Source organism: Xyrauchen texanus, chromosome 14 (genome assembly GCF_025860055.1).
Source record: "Xyrauchen texanus isolate HMW12.3.18 chromosome 14, RBS_HiC_50CHRs, whole genome shotgun sequence".
Classification (NCBI taxonomy): domain Eukaryota; kingdom Metazoa; phylum Chordata; class Actinopteri; order Cypriniformes; family Catostomidae; genus Xyrauchen; species Xyrauchen texanus.
This window is the reverse complement of record NC_068289.1, coordinates 9,204,293-9,218,341: the sequence shown is the minus strand read 5'-3', so window position 1 is coordinate 9,218,341 and position 14,049 is coordinate 9,204,293. Positions and strand designations below refer to the sequence as shown.

The 14,049-nt window shown below is 38.5% G+C and overlaps 1 protein-coding gene across 1 annotated transcript in view; it reads left to right on the top strand.

The window, feature by feature from the left end:
* Window positions 1-285: 285 nt before the first annotated feature.
* LOC127655151 (uncharacterized) overlaps window positions 286-14,049 on the top strand; it is a 51,639-nt gene continuing 37,875 nt past the window's right edge. The window contains exons 1-10 of the mRNA XM_052142795.1: window positions 286-420; window positions 826-958; window positions 1,049-1,318; window positions 6,492-6,615; window positions 7,285-7,428; window positions 8,271-8,440; window positions 8,892-9,048; window positions 9,367-9,500; window positions 12,288-12,471; window positions 13,560-13,721. Coding sequence (XP_051998755.1) covers window positions 374-420; window positions 826-958; window positions 1,049-1,318; window positions 6,492-6,615; window positions 7,285-7,428; window positions 8,271-8,440; window positions 8,892-9,048; window positions 9,367-9,500; window positions 12,288-12,471; window positions 13,560-13,721 — 1,525 coding nt within the window. The 5' untranslated portion in view covers window positions 286-373. The remainder of the gene's footprint in view (window positions 421-825; window positions 959-1,048; window positions 1,319-6,491; window positions 6,616-7,284; window positions 7,429-8,270; window positions 8,441-8,891; window positions 9,049-9,366; window positions 9,501-12,287; window positions 12,472-13,559; window positions 13,722-14,049) is intronic.

The following is a 14,049-nucleotide window of genomic DNA, read 5'->3' as shown; positions in this document are numbered from 1 at the left end:
CTAATTAGTGGTGTGACATTTTGATCTTATGACAGGAAGTGCAGTGAAGTTGAGGCTTGTTTAGGTCATCTCACAGAAAAAACAATCCAGGTCATTTAGAGCTATGAGAACTCATCTTCCTTTTGTTTATATTTTGGGATGGGTATGGCCAAGGTAGCCAGAATTTCTGGCTTGAAAGGAGGGGGGTAATTTCTTGGTTTGCAACCAAGGCAACAGAAAAACAGTGCTCTGCTGAGGATCTGCGGAGAGCCAAGCAACAGCAAAGCTCAGCAAACAGAAACATTCGTAACATGGCCCGACATTGTTTTGTAGTAGTGTAAAAGTATCAGGCAGGGATGGCGAAGAAATCTGAAATGCATTCTGAATTCTAGAAATGGTCTCTGAGGAGAGAGAACTGAGCAATTTGTGGCAGAAACCAAGGTAGGAGAACAAGAGTGAACAAAGAAGTGTGTTTAACAACTGTGCAAATTACTGATTTGAATTCTTGTGTTTCACTTAGTTACAAAAAGGTTTGACCATTTTTTTTAATCATATATTTTTTAATCAATATTACGGTTGTTTTATAGTATAACAATATTACAGAATAAAAATGTCTTTGCAAGAAAAAATTACAATGCTTATAAAATAACAAGTAGAGAATGCTACTCTGATTAAAAAGGGCTTTTAATGTAATAAAAGGGCCTTGGGTAATTAGCTTTTTTTTTGTTGTTGAAAAAAAATTGTTGATCAGAAATGTAAAAGTTGTTGTAAAATGATGATAATAATACCACAATCATGATAGGATCATATTTTTTGACATTCGTATTTATGTGATCTTTTTTTCAGTATTCATTCAAAAGCACATTATCAAAACACAATGAAAGATTTTGTTCTGTCTTTGCTGAGTCGTGGACATGGTCAAGTTGTGCCAGATCAAGATGGCCATTATGGAAGGCTGGAGGTCTGCTTTGAACCAGAGGTACAGTAAATTATTCTTGTATACCGGTCTATATATATTTGAAATGTTTTTGACTGCTCTTGAACACTCAATGGAAAATTACTCCACTAGGATTACTTTAACTGGAAAACCCAGCCTACACTGCTTCGTCTTACCAGTAGTGGTCGATTTCTTGGAGGCATGGAGCCAGTGCCCCCTAAGACCTACAGTACACGGAGAGGGCCTCTTATACTTTATTCAGAGGATCTTGCCCTGTCATACCAATCTGGCCAGGTTAACAGGAAAAGAAAGGCTCCTAGCTGCCCTAAACAGGAATTGGAGAATCAGCTGCACACACTGCAGGACCTAACTGGAGCTATTTTGGCTTATGGAAAAAAGCAGGTATATACAGTATGTGCTGTAGATAAATTGAGCAGGTTCTATTTAAACAACTGCAAAATCAGACTAATTACATTATGAATTCAGTGAGAGGAGGTTGAAAGTTATGCTGCTGAAATCGGACTGTTCTTATTGAAATTGAGACCACTGCCCCCAGTGGCCTAAACTGGAAGTGTTGATGAGGTGAATGAAGTGAATTGCATTTTTAGTAAGCCGGTTGATTTAACACATTAATTCAATCCCATTAATTATATTTGTACAAATAATGTGTTCAAAAAGTAAATTCTGTAATAAGTCAGCAAGGGGCAGTCAGCACAGCTCCAGCTGTATAGGCAACAAAGACAGCTGGATGGAGCAAAGAGCAGGAGTCTAAAAAATAAAACATACTGCATGAAACAGTCCCTTATCTGTCCAATTTCTTCAGTTAGGAGGCCTAGATCTATTATAAATTAACCATTGTGCAGTCCTGCCTGAAGTTGCCTCCTGATTGCTATAGAGCAAGAGAGGTTGGACATAAATTTTAGAGGCCAAAATAAATCTTCTTGAATTTTACTGCCCACCTAAAGTTGAAACTCAGGTTCAGGTCAGGGTGACAGATTTGGTGGCAGTATTAGTTTACAAGCCCTGATTGCAGTACCACTACTCTCCTGGCCTGAGATGTAACCCCATCCCTAAGGCGAGTAGGTGAAGTGTGGTATATTCATTTTACATTTCATTCCATAATCTTTCACTCGGGCTATACTGAGAGGTTTAGCTGCACCTGGGCTGGGTAGATAAGGCTGCAGTCAGTATGCACCACACATATGTGGTCAGTCCTTAAGGTGTCTCCAATTTCCACACATTCCGGGTCAATCAAACTTGCAATTTACCTATAATGTTCCATTTGACCTCCGTGAGATGTGAGCTGCACATCTTAATAAAGATGTCCTGAGGGATTTCATATAAGCACACAGTCCATAACCTATCCAATTCCGGTCCACCACAAACTGTTAATGCGCCACAGCCCTTGACTGTTCCTTCATTGTATGTACATTTAATCTGTCCTCTTTCTGAGGCATAAAAAAATCATCTGTTGAAGCGGATTGAGATCAAAGGAACCCATGAACAAATCAGGTGTGTGCCTTGAATGAAAAAGTGAACTCCATGGTGGCTTCCTTTTTCAAATCTAGAGACCAGCTTCCATCATCCAAACATAAACCCGCATTAACAAGCAGAAGAGAAACTGCACAAGTACTCTGTGATCAGCAGGAAAGAGGCAACAACAATGATACTGATAAATTGCTGCAGTATGTGACCGAAATGGCAACCTCTCAGGGCAGAAGGGGAATGATCCAGGTGATGAGAGCTGAATGCAGTAATCAGCGTGTTTACCTCATAGAGATGAGGGTTTGGACAGGCATTTGGCGAGAATCCAGAGAGACGGTTCTTCAGTGTGGGTGGCCTGTCTGTAAGCCCAATCTGTCACATTCTAACTACAGCTGAATGTAAAAAGCACAGGTGTGCTACAGGGACAGAGAACTAAAAAATGCCACCATACTGCCAAACAAAGGCAAACCACAGTAACTACACATTGTTAAAATTGAGTAATGACCAGAATCGGGTCTCTTAAAATGAAGCCACAGTCACACTAGCCTTTGAGCATGCAAAATTATTTCGGACACTGCAATTGACTGGATTGATGTCACACTTGAGGGCTTCTAGTTTTTCTAAATAATAAATCACAAATATCCAAAAATAATTTATTCAAAAATAATTAAAATACCATCAACTCACTTTTCTGCATAAATAAAAACACACTGTTTTGAAATATGTGTTCTTCGCATGAGCTTGCATTTTCAAGTCGCTCCTGTTTGCATGCATTTGAATGGGAGCGAATGGAGCCAAAGTCTAGTGTGACCGAACCTTTAGTGTATACTTTGTTTTTTCTGCATGCCGTTCCATTTCACACATGGTTGAGTGAGCAGCCTTTCAAAGTATACTCTTTTGATGATGAGCGCATACGGATGCGTTCAATGCATGTTCACTATTTTGTGATACCCATTTAGTACAGTCAATACTAGGCGCATGTGTAGATGCACCGATACTTATTCTGCATTCCAGACAGCTCTTAACTCTGGATTTTCCCACCTCCGTCATGAAAATAATGACTGGAATGTCGCTTGAAGTCGGACATCCGACTTGTGAACTCCAGGTAGATCGATCAACCCCGACTTCAGCCAGTAGCATGATTTAACATAATTTCCAAGATGGCTCAACCTCCAAGCATAAACCAGAGCTGGGTTTTGTGAAGCATAAAAACAAACTTTTAAGTAGTTTGCCGCAAAAATCATTTGAATGTGAAAATAATCAGTGGTGACTTTGCGGCCAATTTTCCATGAACTCTTGATTTTTGTAAGGGTTCATGTGACCATGGCATGTGATTGTCTGGAATGCACTGAGGTCAGAAGTGGTAAATTTCAACTCAAATATTCCCACATCCGACTTCGTCTGCAATGCAGCATGTCTGTCCGCATGTCTAGAAAAACTAGCCTGCACACAGACAGCCCTTGCAGACTGAGTTGATGACAAAATTCACGTCACAAGCACCATGCGTGAGATGTAGCGGCATGTGGAAAACTGAAGTATACTTTGGCCTTTATGCTGCGTTCTATTCAAACTTGTATGTGGGGTGTTCCTACTTGATATCACCAATCTCAGACCATAAAGGCATTATACTGCCTGATTCCTGATGACATGTAAGGAAACAAAACTGTAATGCTCCCGTTAGCTTAGCAGGGGTTTGACTGTCACCAGAGATGTCTCCTTGCAACCCAATTGATAAACATTCTGCAGCACTAGCAGTTGTGCTACAGGTGTATGATTATCAAAAGAGAGTATAATTTACCATGTTTTGAACACCTGTCTCTGCAAACGTTTGATAAACAAGCTTTAATATCATGTAATGTAGGATCTATCGATATTATTAAGTAAAATGTTTGAATGTTTATCACTTACTTTGTACATCTCCCTGGGTGGTGACATGTTTGTGTGATGTCACGCATCTGCATCTCAGCGAAATCAGAGTTGAAAATTTCCTCACGAGTTTCCAAGTTGGAATTCCAACTTCAAGTTGCGTTCCTTAGTACTTTTGAAAATCAGACTTTCCGAGTTGAATGGAATGCAGCATTAGAATATGATCTGTCCCGTGACAGACGGGTTTGGCTCAGCTATGCTCAGATTCAGAGATAACAGAGATTTGATCATTTATTTAATAAATACATTTAATAATCCACAATTGACAGGACAATTAAAAAACTTTGTAGACATTAATGCGTTTTGGCTTTGTAAGGTAACACAGTCATCCTCACCACTGAATTCAAATGAATAATGCTTATAATTATAGCCATAACAACACACAACCACAAAATAACATTTAATGATGATTTCATGAACAGAGATAATCTAGGACAAATAGTGTTTGGAAGTTAAACAAACAAAAAACTATGTTATGTGAACAGAGAATTGCTAATGTAGGTCAGTGCAACATCTTTTTTTTTCTCCTCTAAAGGGTTTTAAGTTAACTGATTTTAAACTGTCGAAGCCTCTGCTAAATTCTGTTGAAAGTCTGGAACCTGGTTTCTCTTTATTATTGTTAAATGTTCAACCCGGGAGATCAAAACATTTTGGTTATCTATTATATGCTCAGTCCACTGCTGTTCACTCTGCTGACTCACGACTGTGCAGCAATGCACAGCTCGAATCACATCATCAAGTTCGCCGATGACACGACCGTGGTGGGTCTCATCAGCAAGAACGACGAGTCAGCATACAGAGAGGAGGTGCAGCGGCTGACAAACTGGTGTAGAGCCAACAACCTGTCCCTGAATGTCGACAAAACAAAAGATATGGTTGTTGACTTTAGGAGAGCACAAGGTGAACACACTCCGCTGAACATCGACGGCTCCTCTGTGGAGATCGTCAAAAGTACCAAATTCCTTGGTGTTCACTTGGCGGAGAACCTCACCTGGTCCCTCAACACCAGCTCTATCACCAAGAAAGCCCAGCAGCGTCTCTACTTTCTTCGAAGGCTGAGGAAAGCACATCTCCCAACCCCCATCCTCACTACATTCTATAGAGGGACTATTGAGAGCATCCTGAGCAGCTGCATCACTGCCTGGTTTGGGACTTGCACCGTTTCGGACCGCAAAGCCCTGCAGAGGATAGTGAGGACAGCTGAGAAGATCATTGGGGTCTCTCTTCCCTCCATCAAAGACATTTACAAAAAACACTGTATCCACAAAGCAACCAGCATTGTGGACGACCCCACACACCCCTCACACAAACTCTTTACCCTCCTCCCGTCTGGCAAGAGGTACCGAAGCATTCGGGCCCTCACGGCCAGACTGTGTAACAGCTTCTTCCCCCAAGCCATCAGACTCCTCAATACTCAGAGACTGGTTTGACACACACGTGTCCTGAGTTGCACTTTAATTACTGTCACTTTATAACTGTCTGCTACCTCAATAACTGCTATGTGCATAGAACATTATCTCATAGTATGTTATGTTTACATTTTTAGAAACTGTCATCTTTTTGCACTACTGAGTACTGGTCTATTGTCCTGTTCATTGTCAGAAATTTGTTGTACTGTCCTGTACTTTTTGCACATGTTTGCACGTGCACTTTATATAGGTGTATGTAGGTTTTTTTTTATATAGGTATTGTATTTCGTTGTGTTGTCTCATGTGGTCCTGTGTTGGTCCTTTGTTGTTTTTATGTAGCACCATGGTCCTGGAGGAACGTTGTCTCGTTTTGCTGTGTACTGCACTAACTGTATATGGTTGAAACGTCAATAAAAACCACTTGACTTGAAAAAACCACTTGACTATATTCTTTTGAAAGTAATTCAAGGTATTGCATCCAAATGAATTCCAGTACGACTTAGAGCTCTGCATTCACATCTGCATTCTCTGCTGACATTTAATACAAAGAAGAGACCAGGTGGAGAGAAATCCATCATACTAAAAAAGACAAATCACCTTGTAAATACGTGAACATTATGTTTCAGTGGTTCAAAATGAGACAGGAGAGATCGATAATGTCGAACATTTCCATGTTTGGAGAAGCCTGAGGAATCATGAAGATGTGAAAATCAAACACAAGTGCTCTTTACATCTGATTTTTGTTTCTCCTATAGTCAAAAGTTGTATCTCTTGCTGGTGTAACACACCCATTATTACCAGATCCTAAACATGCCTCCAAGCACATCCACCTGCATCAGAGAACTGCAGAGAAGTCCTATAATTCAAGTCAGGTTAAAGGTGAGGATGAACCTTAATCTGATCTGGCAAAAAGGCCAACATTTTATGGTTTATTTTACAGACAATATAAAGACAGATTTTTTGTGTTACATTATAGTTCATGTTACAGATTTAAAGTAGACAAATTTGAAAGGAATATTTAATCCAAAATGATAATTATCTAATTATTTACTCAACCTGATGCCATTTCAAACTCATGTCTTTCTTTCTTCTGCGGAACACAAACAAAGATATATTAATGGAGATATGATGTGAATATAGCCATACAATGCAAAATAATGGGATCTAAACTTTCAAGCTCCCAAAAGGACAAAAAGGTAATCCAAACAACTCAAGTGGTTTAATCCATGTCTTCTGAAGTGATCCAATCGGTTTTGGGTGAGAACAGACCAAAATGTTAAGACTTTATGCATGCATCAAGCACTGTGAAGTGTAATCATGCTTGAAATCATGATCGTGCCTAGAGATTGCATTGTCAAGATTTATAGTGAAGGAGTTAGGTTTTATATTCACATCAAATCTCTGTTCTGCGGAAGAAAGACAGTTATACGAGTTTGAGACGACATGAGGGTGAACTGTTCCTTTTAGGTTTTGTCAAGGGAATTTCTTTGTATCTCTTTTTATATACATTAAATATCTATTATATAATCATATATCATTCTTTTTCAGCAGTGATAGGTGGAGAGGTCAGATACCAGCCACGATTCCTCAGTTCACCTCGGCCCAACAGGGCACCCCTGGGCCCTCTACCCCCCATAACTGAGGGTTTGGTACATATACAAAGCCAGGAGAAAGCTGCTCATCTGACAAAAGGTACAGTTAACGAAATCTAAAACAAATGACACTAACGATCAGATAAATGTTGGCTATTCCAATACAATCTTTGTTTAGATCAGCAACATCCTGTGTACTGTGCAAATGGTTCATAAGCTATTCTTTTTTTGAGCCAGTGTTTGGTTAAAGTAGAGCAGGGTCCATTCAGATGGTAAATGTTTACGTCTTTGAGATAAGTATATCAGATATTTGCCTCTGAATGCACTCTATTCATGTAAGAAATGAAAGAATTTTCAAATACAGTGCATGCTGAATGACTCCAGTCAGGCTTCATAAGCAACCAATTGGCCCGGTTGCTAGGATGGGTAGAGTCACGTTGGGTTAACCTCTTCATGTCGCTATAATGTGGTTCTCGGGGCATGTGGTGAGTTGTGCGTGGATGCCGCGGAGAATAGTGTGATGCCTCTACACATGCTAGGTCTCTGCAGTTATGTGCTCAACAACCCACGTGATAAGATGCGGGGATTGACAGTCTCAGACGCGGAGTCAACTGAGATTCGTCCTCTGCCACCCGGATTGGTCCTCTGGCACCCACCACCTTGATGATTTAGAGCGCATTGGGGATTGGGCATTCCAAATTTGGGAGAAATGAAAAGAAAAAAAGGAATGAAAGAATTATGTCTGGATTTTAACCAAAAGTAAAGAAAAACTTGTTCTTAAAATGTAAACCATTCCAACTGTGCTGTTTAATGTAAATAATTTTACATCCAGAATTTAGAGAGAGTTTCTTTTATGAGGAGCTTGTGTTTAGTGCGAAATAGAATTTCATTTGTAGAATATGTTTTATTATAACATAATGACTTTAATGACCTTGATTCCAGATGAACAAATGGCCTTTAAGACAAAATATCACAAAGACCAAAAGAAGCTAAAAGAGAAGAAAAAACTAAGTCTCAGGATAGAGGTTGACACATGCAGACCTCAGATGAGTCCCATCCCTGAGACAGAGCCTACTCAAGCAGACACTACAGATCAGACTGAAGATCAAACAGTGGGTCCAATAACCCTGCATCTCTGAATAATGTCTCCATTTACTCACAGTTTCATTCATTCAGCTCTTTTCTTTTCCGACAGTGATGTAGCATCCCTCTCTATATCTCTAACCATGTAATTGGCACTGAGCCTTTTCCGTGGATCAGATTTTTGGAAAGGTCTAGTTAATAGTAATCATCTGACTTTTAACTGTGTCTGATTTCATTTTATTCACTAATTTCTGTCTATAATGTAATTTACTATTGTTTATGTAAAGAATTACATATTTGTAACTTCAGAATGAAGTACTAGGAATAGATCTGTTAATGCAAACATTCAAATGATAGCCACTGGCTGCATTTGAAGTTTCAGTGTTAGTTTTTTTCTAAATTAAGATGCCATAATATAGCTATGCCTTACTTTGCTTTGACAAACACAAAATTGTCCCGCATTTGTTTGACCATACCAAGGATCTAAATGGTCATGGGAAACGTAGTCTGATAGAGATTGGAAATGGTGTTGGAGAGACGTGCACTCTGAAGTCAGTGTATGTGGACCCCTCTTTGGAAAACAGCCCACTCTCACGGATCAACTACTACGGTGGATACATGGAGGGATTCCGCCAGAGTAAGACTATTAATTCTACCAAAACATTACATTTAGTCTTAGGCATACACTTTTATCCAAAGAGACTTATAGTGCTTTAAAGCTATACATTATATCAGTTTGTGTTCCATGGGAATTGAGCCCATGACTTTGGCATTGCTAGTGCCATGCTCTACCAGTTGAGCTACAAGAACTAAACATCTAAACCTGTACACCAAGAGAAGAACTACAACACTGACAGTTCAAAATCTGGCACTAGTGTTAAATCCAGGTCTGATATCCAGATAAAACAAGAAGTCATGGACATGATGTTTATTTTGCTAACTTTGTTTGCTTTAGTGAGACATTGTGGCGGTGAAACTTTTGTAAGGAGAGTGAACACAGAAACGGATTACAGCTCCAACATCTTCCACCTACCTTCCATTAACCAGAGCCCACTGGTCAACTCAGGCTCTGACAGCATTTTAACAATGGTAAGAATTCTGTATTTGGTAATACAAACAATGAACAACTATCCTAGAACACCTGAAAAATAGGTTGGTGCGTAGGACATAGAGTATACTGTAGTAAAAATTCCTGTATACAACCATAGCTTGCAAGGAATATTACAAAACATGTATTACAACGTTTCAGTCACACAACCTTCGTCAGGCATTTACAAAACACAGAGTGCAATGACACCAAATTTAAAATACATCATAACCAATCATCCAATGTATTTGGTAATAACAATCCTCAAAGCAGACTAGTTCATTATGGTATTTCAGACAGAAAGATGCAATAACATAAGAGCTTTTAAACTGCTGCAATGTGCTTAGTGAACAATTAAAATAGCAATACTTTTGCAAAACCTCTTTGTAAAGCAGTTCAATGGAAAGTAGGAGGTGAGAACTGGCTTGACAATATAAATAATAGTTTAATGAAGAAATAAACGAAACGACACAAACACACACACACAGGACGGACAGCTGGCCATAAACATTCTCTCTCTGTTGCACCGCCGTCCGCAGTCGGCCTTTTATGGAGGCAGGCCTCCAGCCCCTGTCAGACGGAACACCCCGCCACGTTCTCAGGGAACAGAAGGGGTCTCCCCTGCCCCTGGCAGGAGTTCTCCTGCTCCAGGCAGTCGGCAGTGAGCCCCTCCCCACTCGTGGTCGGCGGTCTCAGACCCTGCCGTGTTTCAGCGGCTAGTAGGGGTCTCCTCCGCCCCTGGCAGCGACCCTGACCGCTCCAGGCGGTCGGCTAGGAGCCCCTTCTCTTAATTTCAGACCTTGTAGTAGCCACACAGGGAGTTGTATCAAAATGTTTGAGCGTGTTTGTCTCATGACAAGAGCACTATTGGGAGCTTTCATTTGCTTGTGAGATAGTGGCCATCTGGAGGAGATATCAGACCTAGGCTGCTTGATAGACTCTGAAAGCTGCTCAGATAAAGTTTCAGTGAGAGTTACGAATGGAACAGAGAGCAGGCGAGATCTCTTGACGGGCGATGGAAGAGTGCAGTGTGCTTATGTGAGGGGAGAGCTGCGAGGGCACTTTAGAGAAGGAAGCCACGCAGGTCTCATTTATATCGCACGTGTAACTAATTTAATATTTATATATTCTAAAATAATTGTATACTCATTTGTTGAATTGAAATTCATAACATTTTTAACAGTTTAAATCGATTATTGACCTGCACTAACAATTCTCGATTCAAAAATCATATTTCAAGATCTATGCGATCTATGTGAATCAGCAGGATTACTTATCGATTTATCGAGAAAATGATGAATCGATCCTAAACCCCTAGGATTTACTGAAAGGAGAATGGAGACTTCACCTGCAAGCAGAGGTGGGTAGAGTAGTCAAAAACTGTACTCAAGTAAAAGTACAATTACTTCAAAAACATAATTACTCAAGTAGAAGTAAAAGTACTACCATAAATAATAACTTAATAAGAATAAGAGTAAGAAAGTATCCAATTAAAAGAGTACTCAAGTAGTGAGTAACTCTTTACTTTCACAAATGACATTATAGACATTTACTCCCCTATATTCCATTACATAATACACATTGAACATGTATTATAGAATTATTATTATTAATGGAAATTCTGTCATCATTCATGTTGTTCCAAACCCGTATGACTTTCTTTCTTCCATGCAACACAATAAGGAGATATTAGACAGAATGTTTGCTTGATTTACTATTTACGTTCAGTGAATGTTTATATATAGTAAACACTTATGATCAAATAAAGAGTACATTTTAAAATGTATCTGTATGTTTTGTCTCTCTATATGATATTATGTTATTTTAATCAAGTAATGATTTGTCAAAAAGTAATTTACAGTGGTGGCTCAGTGGTTGAGGCTCAGGGTTACTGACAAGAAGGTTGGGGGTTCAAGCCCCAGCACCACCAAGATTCCACTGTTGGGCCCTTGAGCAAGGCACTTAACTCCAGGTTTCTCCGGGGGGAATAAGTGCACTGTAAGTCGCTTTGGATAAAAGCGTCTGCCAAATGCATAAAATGTAAATGTAAACTCCCAGCTTGTAAGTCTTCCCAATGGTGAATTGTGGGCAATTAACCGTCATCGAGTGTACTTGAAATGTACACTTGAAATTAGAGTGCATTGTGGGTAAGAATGAGTGAACAAAAGTAGGGAACGAGTGGCTCACTCAGAATTCAGACACTCCTACAAAATAGCGAAAACTCGAAATAGTGCACTATATAGTGGATAGGGGGTGGTTTCAGACACAGCGAGTGTTCCACGATCAGGGTTGGTGCCCTATCTATATTTATATCTGTATGTATAGAGTCTGATTATGTATTCGCAATGTACAATTAAGTTTATCTTGACAATAAAGCTTAATAAAATTTTTATAAAATACTATTATTAAAAAAGTCCTCTTGAAAACGGCAGAAGATTTTGCCAAATTTTTAATTACAGCAGGTCCACTGATTTTATGGCACGTATATATTTACTTGATTTTTACCTGTAAAAATTTGGATAATTAACCTGAACATTTTAACATTTTTATATTGTACATATTTAAATCATTAAAATAAATGATCATTAAACAATTTCTTGCAAGTTATTTGAGACAAAGTATAAAGTAAATATATTAATGGTTAACTAATATATTTTAATCACAGAAAACTGTACGATTTATTAGTTCAAATGTATTAATCGATTCACAGTCCTAATTTTAACATGAAAAATGCCACACCAGCTTTAAATGGCAATAAATAAAGTCATTCTTTGGGAATTGTCTTAAAGAATAAACCGGAAATAAAAGAAATGGTGAGCTGTAAGAATACACTGCAACGAGAACTACATGTACATCTCCCCGACATCAAATTGGGAACTACGCAAGAAAACCACTCAGAGAGAGGCATACACAGGAAAGTGCTGGTCCTTCTTCCTCCACAAACAGAGCATATAGAGACTCATCAACCAGATGGTAGGCAATATCATTTTGCACACTACTCATTACCATTAAATATCGCATGATCAGTGGAGATGTTCAGTCCTGAAATACATTTGTAGGCAAACCTAGAAGGCTAATTTGTCATGGGTTCCCTCTGGAACTTAAAGTGATTTTTATAATAGTGTTTTTTGATTGAGTGAAATTTTAACCCTTTACAATATGGTTCCATTCATCAACATTAGTAAATGCATTAGGTAACATGAACTAACAATGAACAATATTTTTACAACATTTATTAATCTTGGTTAAAGGTGCTGTTTAAGCGATATTTTTGTTTTATTAAATGGTATGCAGAAAATTTAACTTTTTCCCTGAAAGATATCACTTAAATAAGTGTCCTGTTTTGGTATGAGGGGTCATGTCTAATACAACGGCTCCATCTCATGAAAGTTCCAGAACAGCTAAAATCGCTTACAGCACCTTTAATGTTGATCAAAATTCTATTGTCCATATTTGTTCATGGGGCATTAACTAATGCTATTGTATACAACTTATAATGTATCTTCTAATCTAAAACTTCTAATGTTCTAAATTCTAATGTAAAAAATGTATTTGTTTATATATAAATTAAAATGAACCAAGATTAATAACTGCTGTAAAAGTATTGTTCATTGTTAGTTCATGTTGTGTTAACTGATATTAACAAATACAAACTTATTGTAAAATAAGCTAATTACTTAAAAAGACATTGACTATTTGTTTAACAACATTAATTGTGCACTATCATACCTCAAACATGAACTTTGAAACCATTGTGTGCTTTAAAAATGTATGTTGCTAACAAGTTGCTAAGTACTACAGCTGTTGTCTACTTACAAAAATTGTAGTTCTTGTGTAGCAACTTGTTTAAGGTATGATTGTATATAATTGATGTTGTAGAATTAAACGGGAAAGTCTCTTAAAATTGTGCTATTCACAGACCCATTAATTAATTTTGGAAGCCATGGCTTGGAAATGCCAATTCTCATCTGGGTTTTAGGATCTGAACAGTTCTATTTGTTCATTATGTCACCAGTCTTTTAATCGCTCGTCTTCTCTACCTAATTCATCTAATGCCTTAGATGCCATGCATGGGACCCCTGTTGAAGACAGTGAGCTATATGGTGATGTGGAGCATACAGAGAGGCTGGCCCAAAGAGAAAAGGATCCTTTCACTGACAGCAAGTTCAGTATTATAGAGATGGACCCGGGTCATGTCATTGGGTCTGATGCTCTAGGGACAGGTAATGATATATGTTTTTCTTATTCAAGATCAATGCAGTGTCTCTGCTGATTCACATAAGACACACAAAGTGCTGAAACTATTTGCTGGCAGAAATGCATGACCTATGATGAGTGAGGTAGCATGAGCAAGCTCAACAATCCATCATTGCATATCATTTTTGACATTTGATCATTTTAAATATCAGTCTTTTTGCCCGGTTCTGTACAACTGAAGCACTAACCATTAAAAAACAGGTGTCTTGTCAAACTTGGCAAACATTTTCAAAAGACAAAACAGAGCTAATATTACTGAAAAATGTATTGTAAGAACACCTGTGATCATCATTC